This window comes from Xyrauchen texanus, chromosome 35 (assembly GCF_025860055.1).
Source record: "Xyrauchen texanus isolate HMW12.3.18 chromosome 35, RBS_HiC_50CHRs, whole genome shotgun sequence".
NCBI classification, from domain to species: domain Eukaryota; kingdom Metazoa; phylum Chordata; class Actinopteri; order Cypriniformes; family Catostomidae; genus Xyrauchen; species Xyrauchen texanus.
The window spans coordinates 28,485,593-28,512,347 of NC_068310.1; the positions used below are offsets into that span (position 1 = coordinate 28,485,593).

Here is a 26,755-nt window from a genome sequence, read left to right on the forward strand (position 1 = left end):
AGATGGAAGGAGGTAGACTTAGCTTCATCATTAGAGCCACCTACGATGTCCTTCCCACACCCAAAAATCTAAACCAGTGGGTCGGTGAAGATCCATCATGTCCTCATTGTCAAACACCAGCAACGCTAAGGCACATCCTCGTTGGCTGCAAAACCAGTCTTTCCCAAGGCCGTTACACCTGGAGGTCACAAACAGGTCCTGAGACAACAGGCAATTACCCTGGAGGGAAGGATAACTACTACCAATGCCCTCTCTCCCACAATACCTGGATTCTCAAAAACCACCCCCTTCATAAGAGCAGGACAATTTCCAGTGAAGCAAGAAGGAAATCAACCCTGCTGGAGGCTGCACGGTTGCAGGTTGATCTAGACCAGAAGCTCATCTTTCCGCCTGAGATAATTACAACTAATCTCAGGCTGGACCTGATCTTGTGGTCAAACTTGCAAAAGTCCCTGTTCATCGTGGAACTAACTGTGCCATGGGAGACAGCAGTTGGTGAAGCATATGAAAGTAAAAGGCTGAAGTACTCAAACCTAGCAGCCGAGGCAGTACAATGGGGTTGGCGAACTCCGTTGTTCCCCGTAGAGGTTGGTTGCAGAGGTTTTGTAGCTACATCAACAATTAGGCTGCTGAAGGGGTTGGGAGTCAGAGGACAGGCCTTCTGACAAGCCTTCAGGTCGCTGTCAGAGGCTGCTGAGCGAAGCAGCAACTGGCTGTTGCTAAAATGTACGATCCCAACTGGGCTGCAAAATGACCAAGAGGGGTAAAAGCAGAGGGGGCGCACCTGGGATGCCTCTTGAGCTCTTTGGAAGTGTCGTGGGCTTATCAACGAAACACCAAGGAAGGAGTGTGCCTATCTGATGACCCCAATGAAGTTAGTACACTTACCCCCCAGCCAAGATATCAAGAAAGTGTATATTATTAAAGGGATTCTTCTATCAAGTCCTATATGCTCAACTGAACATTAAGTAGGCTACTATTTATCAGATTTTTAAGTTACTATATATATTTGTTAAATTTACTCACTTCAATATTATGTAATTAATTTAAAAGATTTTACTTAATTTGGCACCTTAAAATTTTACTTAGAAACACTCTGCAAAAACGTGCGAATTACAAATACAAAGAAAGAAGAAAAAAAGTAAATCTTATTTATTTTTATTTAAAAGTAGTGAACAAAAAATCCAACTGTGATATCAATATTTAAACTTAGAATTAACATTGTTTTTCCATTTTGGACTTATGATAGTCCTCCACGATGGGTTTGTAATAAACCAAAAAAACAGCCTTCATTTTTGAGGCGGTGGAAAAACTACATTACCCATGATTCACGTTTTAAACTGGTGCCAGAGGATAATCGCTGTGAGTTTTGCTCCCGATTGAGTGAAGTGCACTAATGGAGCGCGAGCGGCTTTATTATTATTGAACACTGGGAGCGCGCACTCACTTTAATTTCAAAGGGTGAAGTTGACGTCACCGCTGGGAGAGCGCAACATTTCTGCCTTTAGCTTTTCTAGAAGGGCAAGTGTGGATTAGGATGGTTATCAGAGTGTATATCGCCTCCTCGTCTGGTTCTATCGTGGTGAGTACGTGTTTATAACGCGCATTTCAGAGTAGCTTGCTGTTAAACTGGAGACTGTCTGCGAGGAATGACACATTGACAGTGTTCTTTCAGTCTATATTCTGTGACTGTTTAAATATGACGTGTAATTTTATATAATTTACACAACTCTTCTATAAGTAAGTATCATGTAGGCTATACTTATTTGAATAACTTGGCTATATGCATTACATTTATTACATATAAGTGCGCAATATTGGGCGGCAATAACACATTTATTTGCAAGGCACACGGTGAACAATATTCCGGATAGTTCTGACTCTAATGCATAAATATATTTTCCATAGGCCTATTCAGGTCACTAAAAAAAGGTGTAGCCTTTCTAAATATTACCAAATACTTTTGTAATATGTCATATGGTGATTAGATGTGGTCGCGAGATAATCCAAAACTGTTGTTCACCTCAGCGCACTGCAAACAGCCATAAAGCTTAAAGGTTGAACAAAGTGCATGTTTACAGTACAAACAAACCCACTGCCAATTTAAACTACAACGCCTCAATCTCTAGCGTACAGACCTGTGCAATTTTAAATGACTTGGTTTACAGGATGTGGGGAATGCACGAGAAATGCCCTGATCCATTCAGTGCAGAGATGTTGCATGGATTATATTTCAGCCTTTTAACGGGCTGGTCCAGTGACATTGATTTTTAGATCTTTAAATGAGGAGATCAAAGGCTCTGAAACGTTTCTCGCAGGACTGGCTCTGAAAAGGGAGTGGGAGGAAGGTTGGACAGTTTTGTATCTTTGTGTTTCAGATGAAAGAAGAAGTGTGTTTGGACAGTGACTCATTGCGCATTTGAAATGTCTGATATGAAGATGAAGCTATGTAGTGTGTTTGGATGTTATTAGATTAAGAAGGAGATAGAGCATTTTAATAGTAATAGCATGAGGTAATTATCTAAATAAGTTATGCAATGATTTCTGCTATCTCTATATTTCTACAAGACCTAGACTTGTTTACCCAAAAAAAGCTATTTTTAAAACTCTGTCATTTCAGCACACACACATACTGGATATCATACTCACTGTTTTGACTCTTTCTCCCTCCTTCCAGGGGTGTCACCTAATTTTTTTGATGGGGCACCAGGGTCAGCCAAACCCAACCCACCACCACCATTTATGCAAAGTTCATATTGCTGCAACAAAGCAGTATAAATCACAGGAAATGGTATAAAACACCTGTTTTAATCAGTAATTGTATCAGTAATGGTTGCATTTAATTGCATTTTTATGTCTTCAGACAGTTTTACATTGCTTCCTTGTGCTCTTGCCACTTCTTTTGTGCACATATTTTCCATGCACCATATAAGAGGCAGTGCAAAATGTGTCTCCGCTCAATTGAGAGTGTGCTGATGCCGAAGCCCAAAAGTAAGCTTAACTCACTCTTAGTTGATTTAGACTAAACTTTGTCTAAATTAAATTACAGGTGGAACATCAGTGTTTCAAAATACCATGATAATAAATGAGTGGCTCATATGTAGGCTATAAAAAAATCAAATAAGAATCTGTCAATGTATTTAAAATAAAGAACTGAACAGGGCATTGAATTTTAAACATAGGCCTCCTCACGTTAAATGAAATGTGTTTTAAATGCCAGCTTTTTGTAATTCGCAGAGAGAATGTTTTTTTTAATATTCATGAGAGAATTAAAAAGTAAATAACAACGTTCCGCCCAAAAATGCTCACAGTAAATAATACAAATATTCTTATATATCTCACAGAAAATTTGTGAAGTAATTATTACAATTTTATAAAAGAGAAGAACCCATAGACAAAAGAGTCATTGCACCGTTTACAATAATTGGACAAATATTGTGGAAATGTTGCCAAACAAACCATTTCTGTTTGTCTTTCATCTTCTGAAACATGCCAAGAAAACACGGAATACTGTCTCTTCATCATGTCAGTTATCGCAATTGCCATCACCAGTTGACACAATACAGTTTTCCCCTAGAAAGAGAATGTAAACAGGATGTCTCCAGTTTTTATAATGACTGTAAAGGAGAGGAACTGCTGCTTTCTTTAAACATGAAGAAAAGGGAGTGGTACGCTGCAAACCAGTCAAACGCGTTTCAGCACCAAAGGAAATGAACAGCGATCAAACAAAATATTGACAATCTATATTAGACTATAAAAAAAAGACAGACACACTGAGACAGACACAGTTAGGAAGGATTAACTTCACATAAGTTGATTTAATTAATTAGCTTAACATTGTGTTTTCCCATATGTGCTTGACCTTCCCTGTGAGCACAATCAGCCATGGGACGTCACCTTTAGCGTCAATTGGACTGAAAAAAAAACAAAAAGCATGTGAATAAAGATTTTTGCCACGTACACATAATTGTTTACATGCAATAATTTATATAATTTTATAATAATTCAATGTAATTATCAAAGCTAAAATATGTTTTTGGAAGTTCAAATAATCCATGTGAGGCGTCTCTTTCTCAAACTAGAGATTCTGATGTACTTATCCTCTTGTTTAGTTGTACATCTTGCCTTCCACATCTCTTTCTGTCCTTGTTGGATCCAGTTGTCTTTTGTAGTATAAACAGTAAATGGTCTGCACTTATATAGCGCTTTTTTTAACCTTAGACATTACCAAAGCGCTTTACACTGTGTCCAAATCACCCATTCACACATTCATACACCAATGGCAGCAGAGCTGCCATGCAAGGTGCTAGCCTGACATTGGGAGCAACTTGGGGTTCAGTGTCTTGCCCAAGGACACTTCGGCATGTGGAGTTGTGTGGGCCAGGAATCGAACCTCCAACCCTGCGATTGGCAGCCAACCCACTCTACCAACAGAGCCACAGCTGCCCAGTAGTGTACAGCTTTGTATGAAATCTTCAGTTTTTTTGGCAATTTCATTCCTCAAAACAATGATTGACTGACGAGTTTCTAGAGAAAGCTGTTTCTTTTTTGTTGTTACCATTTTTAACCTAATATTGACCTTAAGACATGCCAGTCTATTGCATTATGTGGCAATTAAAAACAAAGACAATGTTAAGCTTCATTTAACAAACCAAATAGCTTTCAACTTGATGTAATGGCAAGTGATTTTCTAGAACCAAATTAGCAATTTAGCATGATTACTCAAGGATAATGTGTTGGATTGATGGCTGCTGGAAATGGGGCCTGTCTAGATTTGATAAAAAATGACTTTTTTCAAATAGTGATGGTGCTGTTCTTGACATCAGTAATGTCCTGACTATACCTTATGATCAGTTGAATGCCACTTTGGTGAATTAAAGTTCCAATTTAGTTCCGAAACAGCAAAATCTGTCCAATTTTCCAAACTTTTACATGTTCACTTTGTTAATGGTTTATAAAGGGTTAATTATTGACTAGGCTAATAATTAATTTACACATGCATTATAAACCATTGATGTGCAGTTGCAACTACATGCATAAAAAAGGTGACTTTCATACAATACCTGCCCAATAGTGAGCCATTTTACTTCACAGGTTATAAATGTTTAATGTCCCTAACATTAATATATGTACATTTACATTTATGCATTTGGCAGATGCTTTTATCCAAAGCGACTTACAGAGCCCTTATTACAGGGACAATCCCCCCAGAGCAACCTGGAGTTAAGTGCCTTGCTCAAGGGCACAATGTTGGGGGCTGTGGGATTCGAACCAACGACCTTATGATTAACAGCCCTGTGCTTTATCCACTACACCACCAGCACTCATTTGTCTGAGTACACAGGTCTGTAAGATTGTGTAGTCATCAGTCTTTATTAAATGTTAAGACGTGAATGAGCACAAAGACCTGAAAAGTTTTTGGCAAAGGACTTTATGTAACTAGGACTAGGTAGGCTTTATTGTCACTTGGTAACTTGACAAGGATAGTGACAGCACAAGTGAGTCCAGACACTACACAGTAATTAAATGGATAGTTCACCCAAAAATCCAAATTCTCTTCTCATTTACTCACCCTCATGCCATCCCAGATGTGCATGACTTTCCTTCTGCAGCAGAATATAAACAAAGATTTTTAGAAGAATATCTCAGCTCTGTGAGTCAATACAATGCAAGTGAATGGTGATCAGACCTTTGTAGCTCACATAAAGGAAACATAAAAGTTATCCATAAGACTCCAGTGTTTAAATCCATATCTTCAGAAGCAATATAACAGGTGTGGGTGCGAAACAGAAAAATATTTAAGTCCTTTTTTACTCTAAATCTCCACTTTCACTTTCATATTTGAAAGTGAAACTAAACAGGCACCACATGTGACATTCAGTTGTGAAAGTTGAGATTTAGAGTAAAAAATGTCTTAAGTATTGTTCTGTTTCTCGTTATACCCTAGTATATGAAGCATTTCTAACATGCAAGTTAAAATGCTCACTATTTGGCATTTCATGAAAGTTGCCCTTTTATTAATGTTGTTAACTTATAATGCATTTTAATGTCTTATTAGTCATTAACGAACCACTTTATGAACACTTAAAAAAGAGAACACTAATGTAAAATGTTGCCCAATGGTAATGTAAAGTGCATTTTGAGTCAAGACGATGTTTATATGGAGTGAGTGATGGTTGATGAAAACCATTCTGTATTTACAGAGAGATTTTGCTCAGAGCAGTGCAGTATTCCAATGACAAATCAGATGAGCGGAAGTGAGACAAACCCATCAGTCCACATCCAGTGCTATACTGTATGTCAGAACTGACAGCTACACAAACACACACTCTCTGATTCACATTAACTCAAAAGCATTGGTCAGAGTGGGATTATAATGGTCTTACTCCTGACTAACCTTTTCCACTCATTACACTCATTCACCTCCCACTGTTGCATGCTTACACATGCATGCAAAGGACAGAGAGCGAGAGAGAGAGCTCACTGAGACATTTCAGTCAGTTAAGCTTAGTGGAGAGATGGGTTCATCACTGAAAAATGCTCTGCTTCTCTGTGTTAAGTGGGTATGATTAAACTGCATTCAGCTCATTGATTCAGAACACAGACCCTGTTTCCACTTGGTATTAAGATGCATTTTTGGTGCTCGGATCAGATTTGGTCAGCGCAAAATACAGGTCTAAACCGGGTCTAAAACATTTTGTGATCAGATCACAGAAACCACATACATATGTGGTAAAAAATGCATCTGAACACATCACATTTGAGGTGTAAACGCTAATCCATCCTGTATGTGTCCCAGCTGCAGTGAAGCACCTCCCCTCTTCTGTCAATCAACCGCTGCACTAAAACAAGAGTTTAATTTTTGCCGGTTATGAGTGGTTTAAAAGGAAATAACCATCCGATTGGAAAAATAAAAAAAGCAGATATACAGTATTCACAAACGTGAGAACTTCACAGATCTTCTTCAGTGTGTCTGATAACAACATGCAGGGACACTTATGAGAAGCACAGACATCTACAGCTCAGGTTAATACAACGAATCCACTACTAAAATAACACTCAATTCTGCTTGAAATTTAGTTTTTGTGCATAGGTAAAAATTTTAGCTGCATCAGGGAGAAATGGCATGCCATTTTTTCGCACTTTCTTTGTCTTTTCAGAATTTGCTGCAGTTTATTGTCATATAGGAACATGGACAAAGTGATTTAAGTATGTCGTCTTGAAACAGAGTCCCTCCCTTTCAAATCCGATCACAAGTGGTCACAGGAGATGCATTTAAACGACCTGGTGTAAACAGCAATGTGTCTCACCTGACCACATGTGATCGGATCATCCGAGACGCATCTTAATACCAGGTGGAGACAGGGTCAATGACACGCATACAACCTCATCATGGCTTTTGTCTTTCCTTGACCCATTTAAGATCTTTATTTATCTTTAATCATATTTTTTATTTTTGTTATTGAGCTTTTGGTTTGTTCGGACCGATATTTTGATATATTGAGAATCTACAGAAAAACACAATTCAGACAATTATTTTTTGCATTGTGTAAAAGTCAACATGAAACTCAAACAAATCTCACTTCGTAATCTGATGCATTTACTAGTAAAACAGAATATTTAATATTCTAATATTCCATGAGGAATTTATTAAATTGTAAATAGTGGGCATTATACCAGAATAATGGTAGCTGGAGGGGATGGGTTTAAAAATAAGAAGGCTTTTTGATGTCATCTTAAAATAAAACAAGTTGTTTTAGATTTAAAATCAGGGTTAGTTTAGGGTTTAGCTAAGGACTAAATTGTAAGGTTTAGGTTTGTTTTAGGTATTAAACCTAAGAAAAATCATAATACCATTGTTCGTTGCTTCATAAATGTTTCTCTATGGGAGTAAAAGTCAGAAGATTTTGTATGGGGCAAGTCCTACAATTTCGCAATCTCATTCTATTATCATGACTTTTCATGAGATTGGATTGACTTTAGCTAACAGGTGTTGATCAGGCAGAGAACTAGAGCCCCCTTCTCCCAATTTGGAGTGCCCAATTCCCACTACTTAGTTAGGTCCTCATGGTGACGCGGTTAATCACCTCAATCCGGGTGGCGGAGAACAAGTCTCAGTTGCCTCTGCTTCGGAGACCGTCAATATGCACATTTTATCACTTGGCTCGCTGTGCATGACACAGCAGAGACTCACAGGATGGGAGCCTCATGCTATTCTCCGCGATCCATGCATAACTTACCATGCACCCCATTGAGAGCTAGAACCCCTAATCGCGACCACGAGGATGTGACTCTACACTCCTTAGCAACTGTTTGCTTAGGTGACCTGGCTGGAGTCACTCAGCCCACCCTGGATTCAAACTCGCGACTCCAGGGGTGGTAGTCAGCGTCAGTAGTCTCTGAGCTATCCAGGCCCCAGAAGTAGAGTTCTTAAAAGAGTTCTTGCTGGGTCAACATAAGACTAAGAGTAGCTATTGTCCTGCATGCTGGTTCTCAAGCAAGGAGTTTTATAGAGAGCTTTTAAAAGGTACAGTCGGGGCATAATGTTTAATGGAGAACTACTCTACCTTAAGACACAGATTCTTCTTTCTGTCTCTCTTATGCATGTATAATGCTGTATGTGTGTATATATATATATATATATATATATATATATATATATATATATATATATATATATATATACGTTCATGTGTGTGTTCACCTTAGTGACTGAATTCAACAGAACGACTCGGCAAGCTGCACCTAGCAACACAGTCTGCAAAGTCAGCAGTAAAAGAGAGACAGCAAGGGACTTTTTGTACTCCATCTGTTCTCCCCCACAATATGGACGCTTCCAAATACACTCACTCAGGAAAAGACACTGTGGTACTTTCAAAATACAAGTGTGTATGTATATATATTTTTGTGAGTCATGCTCTTGCAAAACGCTGTGGTATGAAACTAGATTTCAAGTTGGTTCACTGACTTAAGAAGTGTCAGTCATGGAGCCTGTTCAGGGATAATGTTTGTCTAAACCCCTTTAGCTAATGTATTACATATAGATAGACCATCAGCGTAAGTGTTTTTGTGTGTATGTTGTGTTGACTTAAAGATTTAAAGATGTACACACTTTTTTTTTGGTTATCTTAAAGGAGATCTATTATGCCCCTTTTTACAAAATGTATGTACCTGTGAAGTTTCATCTCAAAATACCACATGGATCATTTATTATATCATGTTGTAAATGTCTCTTTTTGGGTGGAATCAAAAACACACTGATTTCGTGTGTCTCTTTAAATGCAAATGAGCTGCTGCTCCCTGCCCTCTTTCAGGAAGAGGGCTGTGTCTTTACAGCTCGTGCTTTGGATATTACAGCAACAACAAATCAGAACTAATATGACTGACAGCGTAAATGCCGGAGTTCAGCCATATATGTATGGACCAGAGTCAGACACTGATGAAGGAGATACTCTGGCAGAAGGCACAACTGTGAGAATGAACAGTACGTTTCTGAATGGTTAATTGACACTACACAGCTGTGGTGAGTCAGTCTGGCCACATACATCCCACGTGGTACTGATATGTTGTGCAGATGTGCTGGCCTTTGCAAGTAAACATTCCAATTTTAGTACAACTCCCTTATGTTCACAGAAAACTTTCATAGTTTTCAAAAAGACAATCACCTACTGTATTGTGCATAATAAAGGTGCGGTTATGAATTATACAGACAGTAAGCTAAAAATAACGACAAGCTGGAACATGAACAATTGGTACTGATCCATGCTTGAGAATCACATTTTTGGAAAATCCTGTTTTATATTGACACTCATTCACAAAGCAGTTCGATGTAAAATGATTTGCACGAACATACACACATTTTGGTTTGTTTTGGGGTACATTTCCTTCAAAACCAAGGAACGTTCCTTTAGAGCAGAAACGAAAACCATTCATTTTGACACACTGGTTTTGATTAATAGAAATATAAGAAAGAGGAGTGGGTGGACTTTTAACATTGTTGGGTGGTTGTGTACACACATTGCCGACTCACATTTATGTACAAACACCCATGTAAAAGTGAAATTTGCATAATAGGTCCCCTTTCAAACATGTTTTTTTTTAAATATATTTTCTTCAGGGCAGCAACGCACAGTATAAAGTGTTCAAACTTTTCAATAATCTGCATATCATAGCTGTAGCCTTCAGAGGAAGCAACTGAAGAAGGCTTTTTACTTTGGAGTCACTGCCATCATGTTTAAAGTCTTTTTTTTTTTTGCTCGGCATTGTTGCATTGAAACTGATTGATTGAGTTTTTAAACAGTACAAAGGCAGTCAGTGAGATGAGGGTGGTGGGTAACAGACAGGTAGGAAAGATAAGAATTAAAAAGTTTATTTAAAGTTGGTATAGAGAAGGTTTCAAAACCTAAAACAGGGCACCAGACAGGGAGCAGGTATTCAAAACAACTTTTGACCACACTTATGGACACACGTGTTGACACACATATACACAAATCTGTGGTTGATGTATTGATTGTGTTCATTGTATTATGTTTGATGTGCTCTAAATGCATACTCTGATGTTCTGAAGTTTTTGAGGAATCTAATATTTTTAATATTTAAGGTGTGTTTAATTCCCAGCTGTGTTTTTTCCATTTACTTTCAAATAAATCCCTCCTTGTAGATCAATCCTCTTTTCTCACATCTGGCTAATGGGAACCACAGAATTTCATTGAGTGCTGGCCATCTGTGTGCTCTTACAATAGACAGGAACACATATGCACACTTGCACACAAATATTAAACTACTGGGTTATTCAATACCATTTTGAAAGAATTCTTCTGAACTTTCAGGAAATACATTTTTTCTACACAAATATATATACATATACACCGATCAGCCACAACATTAATCCACCTGCCTAATATTGTGTAGGTCCCCCTCGTGCTGCCATAACAGTGCAAACCTGCATCTCAGAATGGTATTCTGAGATGCTATTCTTCTTAACACAGTTGTACAGAGTGGTTATCTGAGTTACCATAGACTCTACGTGCCATCTGTGGATGGAAATGCCTTGTTGATGAGAGAGATCAACAGAGAATGGCCAGATAATTTGACTATTTATTCAATATTTTTATATATAATTATTCTATTTAATTGGTTTAATGTTTATGAATGGGGAATTGTCTGATATTCCATAGGAAAAAAGTTTGAAAAACAAACAAAAATAGTTTATTTCAATTTTTGCATTTTACTGTAACATTTCTTAAATAGAGTTAAATCTGTCAAATAATGTGCCTATTTCAGTATTGCTTCAATTAAATCTGTAATTAGTCATTGGGACAAATCGGGACCATTTCCTCAGAATGACTACCACCACTTTCCAATTTGAAGTGAATATTCTTCATGCACTCATCTGTCTGTCCATCCCCTGCTATGATCTGTTCCAACTCCCTGGATTTCTGAGTTAATTCAGCACATCTGTTTTCTATCAAGCCATCAGCCAGAGCCCTACTTATACTTCCCAATTCCTTTCCACTCACTGTCTAGTCACATTTGAGAATACACAGACTCAAACTTCCTCTTCGATTGTTTCGAGATCTTCTCTGTGGAAATATTTCTGTTCTGTTTTGGCTACTTTCTGCATTGCCTTTTGTTTGCTTACCTGTCTATTGTGTTAATAAAGTCCCTGTTATTGGGTTTTACCTCACCTTTGGAGTTTGTTGTCTGCATGACAGAAGACTAAATCTGCACTCGAGCCAGAACATACTCGCTGCCCAGGAACAAATGCTTCAGCAACATGATGATATGGTCCTTTGGGTACAATCCATGCTGTATGCAATGTTTAGAGCATTACTTACTTCATCTACCACCACTACCAATGACTCGTCTCAACACGGCCATACCAGCACCTCATAATCGCAAGTGAGTCCCAATCCAACTTCCACACCTGTTCCACCCTCAATTCCTTGTCCACTGGCTACTCCCTACTTTTACTCCAGTTCCCCGGACCAATGCAACGGCTTCCCTACCAAGAAGGCAACGGTTGATTTACATCATCTCTCTTCTCTCCAGGAAGGCACTGCAGTGGGGGGTCTACCATGAAGTCCTCCTGCCAGGCCATTATTGTAAATAAGAATTCTGTTATTAAGTGACTTGCCTGGTTAAATAAATGTTAAATAAAAAAACAATCTGAAACCATGGTGGGGCAGTGATTCATTCTATCAACACCTTCATATGCCACTTTCGGGAGGTTTTTGAGCACCCAGTAGGGGACTCGCATGTGGGGGAGTAGTTATCTCGCCTTATGCTAATTAATCTATCGGTGGCTGTATATGCATTACAGTTTCGTACCCTGGCAGCAGCGTGCAACTGGAATGAGCCAGCCCTTATTACCACCTATCATCAGGGGCTTAACAGGACATTGTAGCCAATACGGACAATGCCTTGGGGTTAGAAGAACTCACCCAGCTCTCCATTTGTGTCAGTGGTAGCTTTGATCCTGTACCAAAGAAAAATACTTCAGTCCATCCTCTCCATGAAGAATTATCTTCAAGGAAACAGTTCTATATCACCCACTCCAAAGAGGAGCTGATGCAGTTTGGATCCATCCATCTGTTGTCAACTGAAAGGTGGAGACAAGAGCTATGACTGTGTTTGTTTTGTGTAGCGGTGGATCATCTTCTATCCTCCTGCCCAGTCCGCCACCCAGAGTGACCGTGAGCTCCATTCAATGCACCACTGTTTTTTATAAACCATTTCTCCTTGCTATCACCCTTTCAAGCTCTAATCAGACCATTTCAACAACTGCTTTGATAGATTCCGGCTCGACAGGGAACTTCATTGCCCTCTCACTCATCTCCAAGCTCTGCTGATAAAATCGTGCCATTCTCCACTTCCTATCCATTCGGTTGAGGGGAAACCCACTGGGTCAGGCTTCTTCACACAACAGACTGAACCTCTCATCCTCCAAACTGGAGCCATCCACACTGAAATCATATCCTTGCTCATCTTTGGCAACTCTGCAGACGTCATCCTGGGGCTATCTTGGTTAGTTTGTCTTAATCCAGTTATCTCTTGGAGCATCAATGACTTGTGTGCTTGGGGCAAATGCTGTTTTAAGGACTGCTTGTGGCTTCCTTAATGTATCACCTCCATTGAGAGTCCCTCCATTGCTCAGACAGTTGACATCCCATCAGAGTATAATGGCTTCATCGATGTCTTCAGCTCTCTCAAAGCTTCTCAGTTACCACCACATCAGGATTAAGACTGCGCTATTGACATTCTGCCGGGTGCACCCCTTCTTCATGGATGAGTTTACCCATTATATATTCCAGAATAGCAGGCAATAGAGGAATACATAGACAAAGCGAGTTATTTTCTCCCTTCCACATCACCAGCAGCATCAAGCTTTTTCTTTGTTGTGAAGAAGGATGAGGACTTCAACCTTGTATTGACTATCGAGCACTCACTGTCAAGTTCAAATACACAATACTATTATTACCAGCTATTCTCAAACTGCTGATGGGCATCCACAATTACTCCAAACTGGACCTGTGGAGTGCGTGTAACCTTATTTGCATCCAAAAGGGGGATGAATGTAAGACCACGTTTATCACCTCTAGCGGTCACTATGAGTACCGGGTTATGTCATATGGTTTGGTCAGTGCCCTCTCAGTAATCTAATCTTACATGAACGAAGTTCTCTGTGATTTCCTTCAGCGGTCCTTCAGATCATCATCTGTACCTCAAAGCCAAAAAATGTCTATTCCATCAGATATCAATCCACTTCCTGGGTTATGTCATCATCCCTCAGCAGATATAGATAGATACCTCTAAGGTACAAGCCATTACCACCTGGCCACAACCTACCACCACTAAAGAACTGCAGTGATTTCTCAGATTTACTAACTTCTACTGCCATTTTGTCCGAAACTTCAGTATCGTGTCTGCTCCTCTCACAATCCTTCTCCGAAATAAGCCCAAAGTCCTTCCCGGGTCTCCCAATGCCATGAGGGCGTTCCAATGGCTCCAGTCTGCCTTCACCAGTGCGCCCATTCTCAAGCACCCCAAACCTGTGCTGCCCTTTAGAGTGGTAGTGGATGCCTCAGTCACCGGTGTTGGAGCAGTATTATTCCAATGCCAAGGGACACCTCCCAAACTCCATCCTTGTGCTTTTTTTTTTTTAAAAGAAGCTATCTCAAACTGAACTGCTTGCCATAAAAATGCAGCCGGAAGATGGCGACATTGGCTATAGGAGGCTTGATTTCCTTTAAAATCATCACAGATCACATGAACTTGGAATATTTGCATTCTGTTGAGAGACTTTACCCACGTCTGGACAGGTGGGCTCTATTTTTTACCAGATTCCAATTCACCATCACCTATCGGCAAGGATCTAAGAGCATCAAAGCTGACACTGTCTCACGCCTTCACTCTCCTTCCTCTACTCCTGATCCTTTTCTCCCTCCATCTGTACTTGTCAGTCCCATATAGTCCTTGGATACCAATCACATATGTTCCCCTAGTCTGGAGAGCCTTCGGAGGTCCTGGCGGTAGACTACCGGTTCAGAGCCAGTAAACAGATATGAGATGCTGCTCACACTCCCCTCCAATGGGCCATCAGACACCATAAGTCCCATGCTGACACTCTGCGGTCAGATCCTCCCTCCTACTGCCCTAGACAGAAGGTTTGGCTCTCCACCAAAGACATCCAACTCCGACTCCCTTCCAGAAAGTTCCATCCCTACTGTATTGGTCCATTCACCATATCCCATCAAATCAACCCTGTAACTTACCATCTCCAACTCCCTCCACAGCACCCTTCTTCCATGTTTAACTACTCAAACCTCACCTACCCTCTCTCTCCTTCTTCCCCAGTGACTCATGAGGAAGGCGCCCCACCTCTGCCGGTACTCCTGGATGATGGTCTAGCTTATGCTGTCCAGACCCTTGTGGAATCCCGACATCGGCAGGGCAGTTTACAGTACCTTGTGGACTGGGAGGGCTATGGTCCTGAAGTCATATGTCTCCCGTGATGGCCTCATTAATCCGGCCCTTTGAATTACATTTCAGTCACCCAGATTGTCCTGCTCCTCATCAATGTGTTGACCTCGGCATCTGGGGTTTCGGGCCTCCGGAGGGGGGGTTGGGGGTACTGTCACGTCCTCATCAGTCTCTTCTTCCCCTGCTATTATCCGTTCCAACTTCCCAGATTTCGGAGTTAATTCAGCACACCTGTTTTCTATCAAGCTATCAGCCAGAGCCCTACTTATTCTTCCCCATTTCCATCCACTCACTGTCTAGTCTCGTTTAAGAATACACAGACTCAACCTTACTCTACAATTGTTTTGAGATCTCCTCTGTGGATATATTTCTGTTCAGTTTTGGCAAATTTCTGTTGGCATTTCCTTTTGTATTTCTTACCTGTTCATTGTGCCTCACCTTTGGAGTTTGCTGTCTTCATGGTAATATTTACTAGAGTACATATTCCTGCTTATGCACAAACACTTATAAATGCTCATACTCAAGTTACATTTTGAGAATAGCCTTTATTAGCTATCACATATCATTCATACTGTATATATTTTTGTTATTTTATTCCAGTTTATTTCAGTCATACAACTCAAATAGACATGTGAATAAATAATCATAAGTTTATACAACTGACCCAAAAGGTGAAGGCTGAAGCCTTATCTTATTACACCTACCGTTTTTACATTTATTATTTTGTGCAGATCCCTTTATATTTATACACTGATAATATGTATTTTTATATACCCAAAAGACCCAAAACACACTAGTATATAATATACACACTAGTTTTAAATATTTTTTTAAATCTGTTTAGTGTTTTACTCATTTTAATTTACTTTCAAAACTATTTCACATATTAACTCCATCTAACTGATATACATCTTTGTTTGCATTAGTTCTGATCTTTGTTTTGTAAACATGCAAAGTCCTCTTAGTTCATACTGACTCACTCTAATTTGAAAAACCTCTGGGCAGTCTGGAAGCATCTTATTTACTTTTTAAATTTATTTGTGCAGTTTTGAACTGATGTGAGTTTATAAATACATTTTTGTTGGTTCATAATAGACAGATCTATTTATATGTCTTATTGCTCTTTTCTGTAATATAAAAATTGGATTTGTATGTGTGTCCCCAAACCTCCACACAATAGGTAATGTATGGAAATATTAAGGAACTGTACAATATATGTAATGAATTTGGATTTATAATGTCTTTTGTTTTGTGCAGAATTACAGTGGAATTTGACATGTTTGTCTTTACATGATTTTATGTGGTTTCCAGTATAGTTTGTGGTCATTAACAACCCCCAAAATGTATTTTCTTAAACTCTATCTAGCTCAACATTTTCTATCATAATTTGTACCTGATTATTGATTTTTCGATATCCAAATATTACAATTTTAGTTTTTTTGTTATTTAAATTTAATATCAAACCATAGTTTTAAAGTTTTTAATTCTGTTTCCGCTGTATCCAGAAGCTGCTCAAAATCTTTACCAGAACAAAATAAATTGGTATCATCTGCAAACAAAACAAAATTTAGTGGGGATGCACAGATTTATCAACCAAACATCGGTATCGGCAAATACGATGTTAGTTATTTGCGGTCGACTTGGACAATAGTTGCCTAACCTGCTGCAGATTCTGAGAATGTCCAACAGGAGGTACTTCAATACCAACACCAAAGCATTCAATTCTGATTACTTTGAGATCAGCATTTATTTATTTTCTCGAGTATTAGTAGCATTCATGTAACTATTGGCTAAAGCATTTTTTCCAGTAACTGTTCAGACAGACGCGTTTTCATGCTAATAAAGCAGAACGTAGGTGTCTCGAGATGCATTTTTATCAGCTGAAGAAGTTCTTTTAACTTGACACGGCATCTAAAAATGCAGCGCTCCCATGAGAGATGCCAAAAACACAATTAAATGTGACACAGTTATCAAAAGACTTCCATCTAGCAAATGTTTACATGGAAGACAATTGAAAAACAGCTCGAGCGGATGCAAAAACACGTTCAGTTTGTACAGCCCCTTGTACACATGACACAGAACTAGCTGAAGTTTCTCAAAGTTACATCTGAAATAGACAGCCTTTTATTTCAGTTGACAGTAGGTACATTTACAGTGTATCCAGCGCTGTTTTTATAAATATCCAGATGCTGTTTTACTGTGTGAAAAACTCCAAATGATTCAGTGAGAGAGCGCTCTGAACGAATTATACTGAATCACGACTAAATTCAGACCATTTTGCAAGCCGGTTTGGACAATTCTCTAAAAAAGAACCAACTTAAAAGAATGATTCATTCGCAAATATGGCATGCTAGTTCTTTTAAAGAGCAACATGCAGGTTGGACACCCCTATATAGCATAGTGTATGTTGATGATAAAACAACTAGATTTTCTGAACTGGAGTAATATATATTTAGCCATTAACGATATTTTGAGATAAATTGTGATAAAAGAACTACCGCGTCTATAAAGCACTAACCGGAAGTGACGATGGCCGAGGGAGTCTGGTCAAGCTCAAGCTCAGGTTACAATGGATGTGAATGAAGAAACCGAGTTCTCCGGTGTGGACGAACATGCCTATGATGGCCCACAGGCCTATAATTATGAGTAATACATTTGGACCTTGCAATTTACTGGAGAGTATAACGTTAGCCTACGGGGATACAAAATCAGACGGGAGGGCGGCGGGAGAACAGTTTGAATTGAAATGAGAGAGTTGGGCTAGCTTCCTGCATTGTAGCATTGTAGCTATAGCATTGTGCAAACTACTAAATTCATTTCAGAAGGCAGACAATTATGTTACGACAACCTGTCCTAAAGCTCAGTCTCTCTCCCTCTCTCTGTATTATTATACTAAATAAATATTAAATATTTAATATTATAAAAAATATATTATATACAAATATTATACTATTATTATTACGAAATTACACAAATTAAGAGTTAAAATAATTAAAAGTAAGACTTACTCTGCTAAGTGCTCGTTTTCGTTGCACAGAATGTCTGCTAACGTTAGCACTTGGTCCTCCAGTCCCGCCCGCACCAAAATCCGGTGTAAACTTTGACGGTGGACTTGATTCCATCGAGTGCACCGAGGGAACAGCATCAGTAATCAGCCTCACGTGGTCCTTACTCCGAAATCCCATCCGAGACTCCAACAAATCTCCAGGTCAATAATTCTCCGGAGTGAAATGTGCGCCACAAACGACTGAGTGTGTGGTAACAGACGCGGAAGTGAAGTCTGCTCTCTTCACCTGCACAAAACGCACCCAAGACCGAAAAGCCTTGTTTTTCCTAGAAGGAAAATGATGGACACGATGTCCTGACAGGCTGGAATTCGTGCAACCAGCACAAACACAATAATTTACTATTATGGCTTCTCTAAAACTCGATCTAAAACTTTCTGTCTCTAACTACATCAACACCCAACAATGAGAGAGCTGACCGCGAGTTCTTTTATTTGCCTCGCCCTACGTCATATGACGCGTTGCTATAGCGGGAAAGGCGTATTCCAGAGCCTAGCACATTTTCATCAAAATCTCTACATCAAATGAGATTTCATTAGTAATTTCTACATATGTGTTTTTAAAAGACCTCTGCAGACAATATAAAGTATTAATTCAGTTATAAATTCAACCTGCATGTTGCTCTTTAAAGAGCCAACAGAAATATGGGGCACATTTCATGATTGGTGAAATATTCTGAGAGTAAATATTTCTCAGGTCAGTCGGAGCGCTCATGGTACGCACAGTGCGTATAGCCGTACAGCTGCAGGCGCCACTGGGTGCTCGTGTGCAAAAGTATGGGAAGATATTTCCAAAGAAGCCAATTTTTGTTTAGTAAAGTGTTAAAAATGTTTAAAAATTTTCAGCCCTATGTTTGAACCTACTGTAAGTTTGTGCTTAATGGAAACACAAGAACTTTGTATTCTGTATGAAAAACACAAGAGCTGAAAGATAGCCCTAGTTATTTTGGTGTTTATTAATAATTTATCTTTTATATTTTATTGCTTTTATTATCACTTTACATTTATATTTAATTGCATTTATGTTTCACAGAAATAATTTTTGTTGGGCCATGTACTGAAAAAATATTCTCATTGAGTAGGCAGATGTATAGCAGGCTAAAACGGCTCTTGAAAAAGCTGTTTTTCACAAAAAGAAAGAATCTTTGTCATGTGAAAGAAGGTTATCTTAAACGTTGTTTCATAAATTTGTATGATTGAATTTGTGCAGGGCTGAAAGACTCATTTATTTTTTTATGATGAAGATGTCTTTGTTTGGCACAAAAGGGGGATTAAATAACAACAAAATCAAAATAAACAAACAAAAAACATCTGTATCGGCCATATTGTTATTTTAAACATCGATAACGGTATCAGCCCAGAATTTCACAATCGGTGCATCTCTAAAAGGTAGCAACTTGGACACATAACAAATATCATTAATTTGCAATATAAACAACTTTGGACCCAAAACTGAACCTTGTGGTACACCACATGTGACCCACAGCAATACAGATTTGTCATTGTTTATTTGCACCTACTGATATCTATTATCAAGATAGTTGCTAATCTGTGAGTATACTACACCTCTAATACCATATCTTTCAAGTTTCCCCATTAATAATCTATGATCAATAGTTGAATGCCTTTTTTAAATCTATGAATACCCCTACAGTATATTCCTTATTTTCTATTGCTGTGGATATTTCTTCTGTCAGTTCCATTACTGCCATTTTGGTGGATCGTTTAGATGTAAATAAAAAACATATTGATGGTCACTCAAAAGTTTTTGTTCATCTATAAATTGATCGAGCCTTTGAACAAAACGTTCTTCTAACATTTATGAACTGAGGAAGGAGAGAAATTGGTCTATAATTTGAGTGCCTTTTTTGTAGATGGGATTGACCTTTGCTATTTTAATGCTATCTATTAATGCAGCACTGTCACTTGGTATTCTATGTTAAAATCTCCACATACAAAGACCATCTATTTGGTTAGGCCATTTATTTCACTCACAGTTTGTACCAATGTCTGCTGTGTTATGTTCATCAAAGTGACTATCTAATGATGACTTTTGTTCTGAGCCAAATTGTAAGTTATCATCTGTACTTATCTAGGTCTGTTAGCTCTCTTACCACGAGCACTTATGTGGTTTCAGGAGAATCCATTCAGCCGAATCATGATTTTGCAATTTCTTGTCCAAGTGGCTTGTATTTTGTTTTGCTACCATAGAATGCATGCGTATCTGCCTGGCAATGTCAGCATTATTTTTGGTGAGATGTTCATTCACATACACTCCCATCCCTGTTAGCTTCCTAGCCTTAATAGTCTTAGTAGCTCAATTTTGCTGTTTTGTTTCAGAAAACAAACAATGATTGCCAGCTTGTTCTGCTGTCCTTTTGGGGAAGTGTATGGCAAGCCGCAATTGTATTACTTTCAATGGTCATATTTTGCCTTTTTAAAAACTGTATGAGATGTTGTTCCAGTGTTTGTAACTCATATGTAGGGGCATTCTCACCTTTGTTTGTGACTGTCACCGCCCTGGCCTATGTTTGGTGCTTGGTTTCCAGTCCAGTTATAATCAAGTCTTCCTTTTGTGTATATTGTTCCATGTCATCAATTATTTTCTCCAAGTCTTCAATCTTCTTATCCTTTCCCTTGATATGCATTTTAAGGAATTTCACCGCATCTATTAGTTATATAAGTTTGGTCTGTTGTTTGGCAACTTATCTCCTTCAACATAAAGTTCAAGGAGTTCTTGATTTCCTCTATTTCTTCTTCATGTTTCATTTTGGTGTCATTTTTTATTTTTGTTTCAATACTCTTGAAGTTGTATTTTCATTTATTTCTCAGAAATGTTTGTACAGTGTGTATATATATATATATATATATATATACACACACACACATACAGTAATTATAAATAAAATTAAATGTAAAAGTTTATATTAAAAAGTATATCATTATTTTATATTATATTTCTATAAAAGTTTCATCATGTGATTCCTCAGCTGAAGAAAAATCAGCAGGCCATCGTGAGCTTTCTGGAGGCCAACCGGATCAACTTCGAGGAGGTTGACATCACCATGCTGGAGGATCAGAGGCTCTGGATGTACCAGAACATTCCGGAGGAGAAACGACCTGAAAAGGGCAATCCTCTACCCCCTCAGATCTTCAGTGGAGATGACTATTGCGGCGTGAGTCTGCCTCACATGTACAATAAATTATTTTAATTAGAAACTAATATATGTGCTTAATAGGTCAAACTATGGAGGGGTGAGACATCCACTGTCATTAAAACATTATTATCTAATTCAAAGACTAACTAATAGCCTCTGATCCAAAGCAAATTAATTGCCAGACACTTACACATTGCTTAGAACTTCATCAATATCCCACAGAGCTCAATTCATGCAGTATTCATTGGCTCTGTAAAATATCTTAGGGATTTGAAGGTATTCACTGAAGTAATACACTTTTTTTTTTTTTTTTCAGACAGTTAATCAATGATAAGCTAAAAGCTCTCTGCCTGGTCAATGTGTCCACATTGTACTTGGTTTGAGAGGATGTTTATTAAAAATCAATACATGTAAACAAAGATCTATGGTGTTAGCTGCGTGTTCTTAGGTAAAGTTCATTTGTTTCTGGCCCAGTGAGGTTCAGCTTTTGGTCATTATACTTAATAGTAATAATACTTTTTTTCTAAAACACATATATAAAACTTAAAACACTATTAAATGTAAGAATTTTAAAGGTAGCCTCTTAAGGTGCTTTACATAGGAAAAAAGCAACCTGGTCTCATAAAATGGTGTTTCTATACATAGATTTTTGCTTAATGATTTTTACGTAGCTTGTACACTACGTGAACTCTAGAAGCACTACAACAACAACACAAATTTAGTCACTTTCACACAAACCACGAGTAAAACCGCAGATTCCACCATTCAGTCCTCAGCCAGCTGTCCAGCATCCTCGATGCTGGGTGATGGCACTGGATTCCACCTCCAGGTGGCCGGCAGCCGCTCCTTGGTCCCCAGGTGGATGGCAGTGGTTCCTCTGCCTTCCCATGGATGGTAGCGAGTCGTACATCCCTGGTGGATGGCAACCACTCCTCCGCTTCCTGGCGGACAGCAGCGCTTCCTCCGCCTCCTGGCGGATGACGGTGGACAACAGTGGTTCCTCCGCCTCAAATCAAATCAAATCAAATCAAATCACTTTATTGTCACACTACCATGTACACAAGTGCAACAGTAGGTGAAATTCTTGTGTGCAGTTCCGAGCAACATAGCAGTCATGACAGTGACGAGACATATACCAATTACAATAAACAACATACTTACACAAAACAATTTACATATCAAATGTACACATAAATGCTGTGTACATCGCTGCCGATGCCTCCCGGCATCGGCAGCGATTCCTCCGTCCCCTGGTGGACGGCAACAGCTCCTCCGCTTCCTGTCGGATGGCAGTGGCTCCTCTGTCTCCTGGCGGCTGCTCCAGTACCATCGAAACACTCCTCTCCTGGCGTTGCAATCCTCTGTCAGCTGCGAGGGCTCTCTGATGGCGTGTCTTCCTCCAGTCCCAGGCACTAGTGTGGCAGTTGGGAGCGAGTTCTACACTTTGGGAGCATTAGAAGAGAAACCCCTGTACCCTACAGAACGTAAACGCTTCATCTGATCCTTGGCGGATGTTGAGGCACCAATTTATTTTTCAGCCAATTACATTTAAATGTCTTTTTGTCTCATGGTCCTCTCTAGCCAATCACACAAACACATGGGATTACCTTTATTGGGATGGAAACAAGACACAGTCAGTGCATTTTTTCACAGACTTTTTCCTTGCAGTATAAAGAGCCCTAGACTGTGTTCAAGTGCCTGGACTTCTGTAGTGGAGCGATGCCGAACAGTCCCCCTTGTCTATTTTTAATTAGCGTTTTAGTGTAATATGTCAGTGTGACCCTCTTGCCTTCTAGGGCTGAGTCAGCAATCTAACAAATTTCTGATCTTAAATTAGAGTTCAAGCAGTATTTACAATGGGAAGATCTGTATGCGTTTTGTGAATGGCTCATGGCAGTAATATTTGGATTTTGCTGAATGCTCTGTTGATGTAATCTCACAATAATTCTGATTACTCTCAACCCCACCTCAGCATCTCTCTAAGCCAATGAGAACTGCAGATCCGCTACCTTCACAACATGTCTCAAGGACTAACCGTTGACACTAATAGAAAGCAACACACATGACACATATCTAGGAGGTGTTGAAACATTTAGAGCTAGCATGTTACACTTTCAAATGAAATATGCCCAAAACCATTTAGATACTTCAATTTAGATTATTATTCAGAGCATAATGTTTACACATGTACATTGTCATTTTGCAGGACTATGAAGATTTCTTCCAGTCTAAAGAGACCAACACAGTGTTCTCATTCCTCCGCCTGAGATCACAGCCCTCTGTGAAGGTACACACACACACACATGCGGGCACAATCACTTTTTACCTCAAACGATTCTCCCACTTCTTAAAACACTTTTCTCTATATCTATCTCCCTCCCATATGTTACACTGTAATCATCTTGTCATTTTCATTTACTTCAAATATTAATATTTTGATGACATTAATATTTTGATGACATATATATATATATATATATATATATATATATACATACAATACATATATATATATATATATATATATATATATATACACACACACACACACATCAGCCACAACATTAAAACCACCTGCCTAATATTGTGTAGGTCCCCCATGTGCCACCAAATCAGCACCAACCTGCATCTCAGTATAGCATTATGAGATTATATTCTTCACACCACAATTTTACAGATTGGTTATCAGCGTTAACGTAGACTTTGTCAGTTCGAACCAGTCTGGCCATTCTCTGTTGACCTCTCTCATCAACAAAGCGTACCAAAAACAAAAACATCCAGTGAGCAGCAATTGTGTGGACGGAAACTGGTTCGAACTGACAACTCAGATATCTGCTCTCTGTTCAATTGTGGTGATAAGAATAGCATCACAGAATGCTATACTGACTATATACAGCTTAAAAAGGGTTAGTACACCCAAAAATGAAAATTGTCCCATGCAAGTGCATGATGGCCAGGCCTTTGAAGCTTCAAAAAGCAGATCAATTTTGTTAGTTTATAAGTAAAAGACCTGCATTATGCACAAAATCTTTTTTTATTGTTATTATTGGGATTTTGGTTGCACAATCAACTGTTACTGGAATTTTATTTCAGACTCTTACTGCCTTTATGAATGTGCCCGTAAAAGTAAGGAAAGGCTAAGAATTGTTTTTTTTTTACATTTAGTTAACTGATTTTAAAAGCTATTGGATGATTAATCGGTTATAATTTTGTCTACCACTTCAGATATCGGTATTGGCAAAATCAAGTGTCGTCGACCTCTTATACAGCTCAATTATACATAGTGCATGTCTACGCTGCCTCTATATTGTAGGATAATCTGATTGTTTGTCACTTTGGACACAAACTCACTAAATGTTGTTGAATCAGCCAGTGTGACATTAGAATTGCAGTTTTAATAGGTATTTTATTTATCTTCAGACATCGTAGTATTCTTCTGAAACAAACCCATTTGCATTTCATATGATATTATTGTGGATTATAAAACGTTATAAAATTATTTTCTCTGCAGGACTCTGAATCCTAGACTGTGTAGATGACATTTCCTGGACTGAAACACTGTGGTATTGCTTCCTCTTCTGTGATGTAACTCTCTTCCTCTGATCAGGAGTCCTCACTGCTAGCAATGCTTTTGCCAAACACATGCTGCCCTTCGACATAGCTTTTTTGAAGAAACTACTGCCCTTACAAACACACATACATGGGGTGCTTACAAAAGTTTTCAATGGCCTCGGGACCCAACAAATTATTTATATGTGTTTTTATTCCATGACAAGCCTATTCTACAATTGATCAATTACCCAACAATGGAGGTGAACTTGTACTGTATGTTTGTGTGTCTGTGCAGAACAGTCAGTGTAGAGTGGTTTTCTAAACCTACTTCCATGAAGCAGTTGTTAGATGCTTGAAAATTATCTGTGTGTTGTTGTTGGTCTTTCCTGGCTTAGATGTAGCTTGCCAAAGTTGATTAAGACCTACAATGTTGTAATCTGCGCAAACTCTGTTGTAAGTTGTGCATGTGTAAGAGATTTTCTTTGTCAAGGAGCTAAGACAAACAGCAAAAAGGAAATGTTGAGAAATAGCAGAACTTGGTAAAATGTTGCCTTTTCCGCAGGATTTGATTTGTATTTGTAACAAAATGTTCAGATAGATCATAAGCCAGAACTCAACCCCAAAACGGGAAACCAAATCCTGACCTGCATTTAGATCTCAACATAATAGTGCACGTCTGAGCTCAGTATTTCCACTGCTCATACAGACATTTCAGTGGTTTGCTGAGAGTAAAACTAGTCTGAAATCTGTATTTTAACCCTGATAAAAGGATACTGCACCCAAAACTAAACCAAGTTTTATTTTGTGGGTTCGGATCCCATTCCTGCAGCTATACCAGCCTAACTCCATTTGTTCCTTTGGGAAATAAAAACTAGGAAGAACTCATATTTTGTTGGGGGAAATTTTAGTCTCTTCCCTCGTTGATTCACTGTTAATGTGTGGTCTTTCTTCTCAGGGGTATGTTAGCATTTAGCATGTAGCACCCTGTGATGCCTCAATTCACGGCAAATCTGTTAATGTAGCTTATGCAGCGGCACTTCTATCATACACCACTGTGAATATTAGTTTGTTTACTCAGGTCTTTCAAATACAGTATGCATTCACTTTGCCACGTTAAACACCTCACATCTACATTAGAACTTCTTTTTCATCCACTGAAAACATAGCATTTCAAATACGCTCTCCATTACCGCAGACTAGGGAAAAATAAGACGTTAGGAAACTGAAAACTTATCAATGTGGATGTGGCCTCAAAAAGTTGGTTTTATGAAAAATGTGTTATGTTTACACACAGACATCACTCTGACACAAATGTGAGCTTGCACACACTCGCATACAAAGCAGAAGTGTCTATTTTTCCTAAACGGAGCAGCAGTGTTTTCTGGCCTCAGGCTTCAGAGAACCGCTTTACACAGACACACACACACACACACACACACACACACACACACACACACACAGACGCACTCTTACAAAAATATTTTCTCTTGCTTTCTTATTGACTATACATTTTCTATTTATTCACTCCTCCCACTCTTTCATTATATGATTCCACATGAATGTTGCATTTATGTTCACACACACAAACACAAATACACACATATGACATGATTGTGTTCACTGCCCATTGTCTCTGTTTGTATAAACAAACTGCACACTCATATACTGTTGAATGGAAACATTCCTCTCTTAAACCAACCCATATATATGTGTGACATTATTATTGTTTACTATAACAATCTAAATGTTTAAAATATCATTTGTAATAAATATATTCAAATGCCTATTAAATAATGTAGTTGTCTCTCTTGATTGTCTATGTCCTGAGGAGGGTTAAGGTACGTACATTTAAAAGTAGAGTTACAATGTAAGTACAGCTACATAAGTACATAGCTCTTTATTAGCTAGTAGAGAGTGTGGGAACATATTGTGACTATAAATAGATGCGGATGTGCACTACCCACTGCTTGAATCCAAATAAAAGGGATGAGTACAGTGT

General features: G+C 38.7%; 1 protein-coding gene across 1 annotated transcript; it reads left to right on the forward strand.

The window, feature by feature from the left end:
• Positions 1-1,382: 1,382 nt before the first annotated feature.
• On the forward strand, positions 1,383-26,560 carry LOC127628866 (SH3 domain-binding glutamic acid-rich-like protein 2). The gene is made up of 4 exons (XM_052105810.1): positions 1,383-1,582; positions 21,037-21,222; positions 23,411-23,491; positions 24,716-26,560. Exons 1-4 carry the CDS (start codon positions 1,538-1,540, stop codon positions 24,728-24,730), a joined length of 327 nt encoding a protein of 108 aa, XP_051961770.1. The 5' UTR covers positions 1,383-1,537; the 3' UTR covers positions 24,731-26,560.
• Positions 26,561-26,755: the final 195 nt, after the last annotated feature.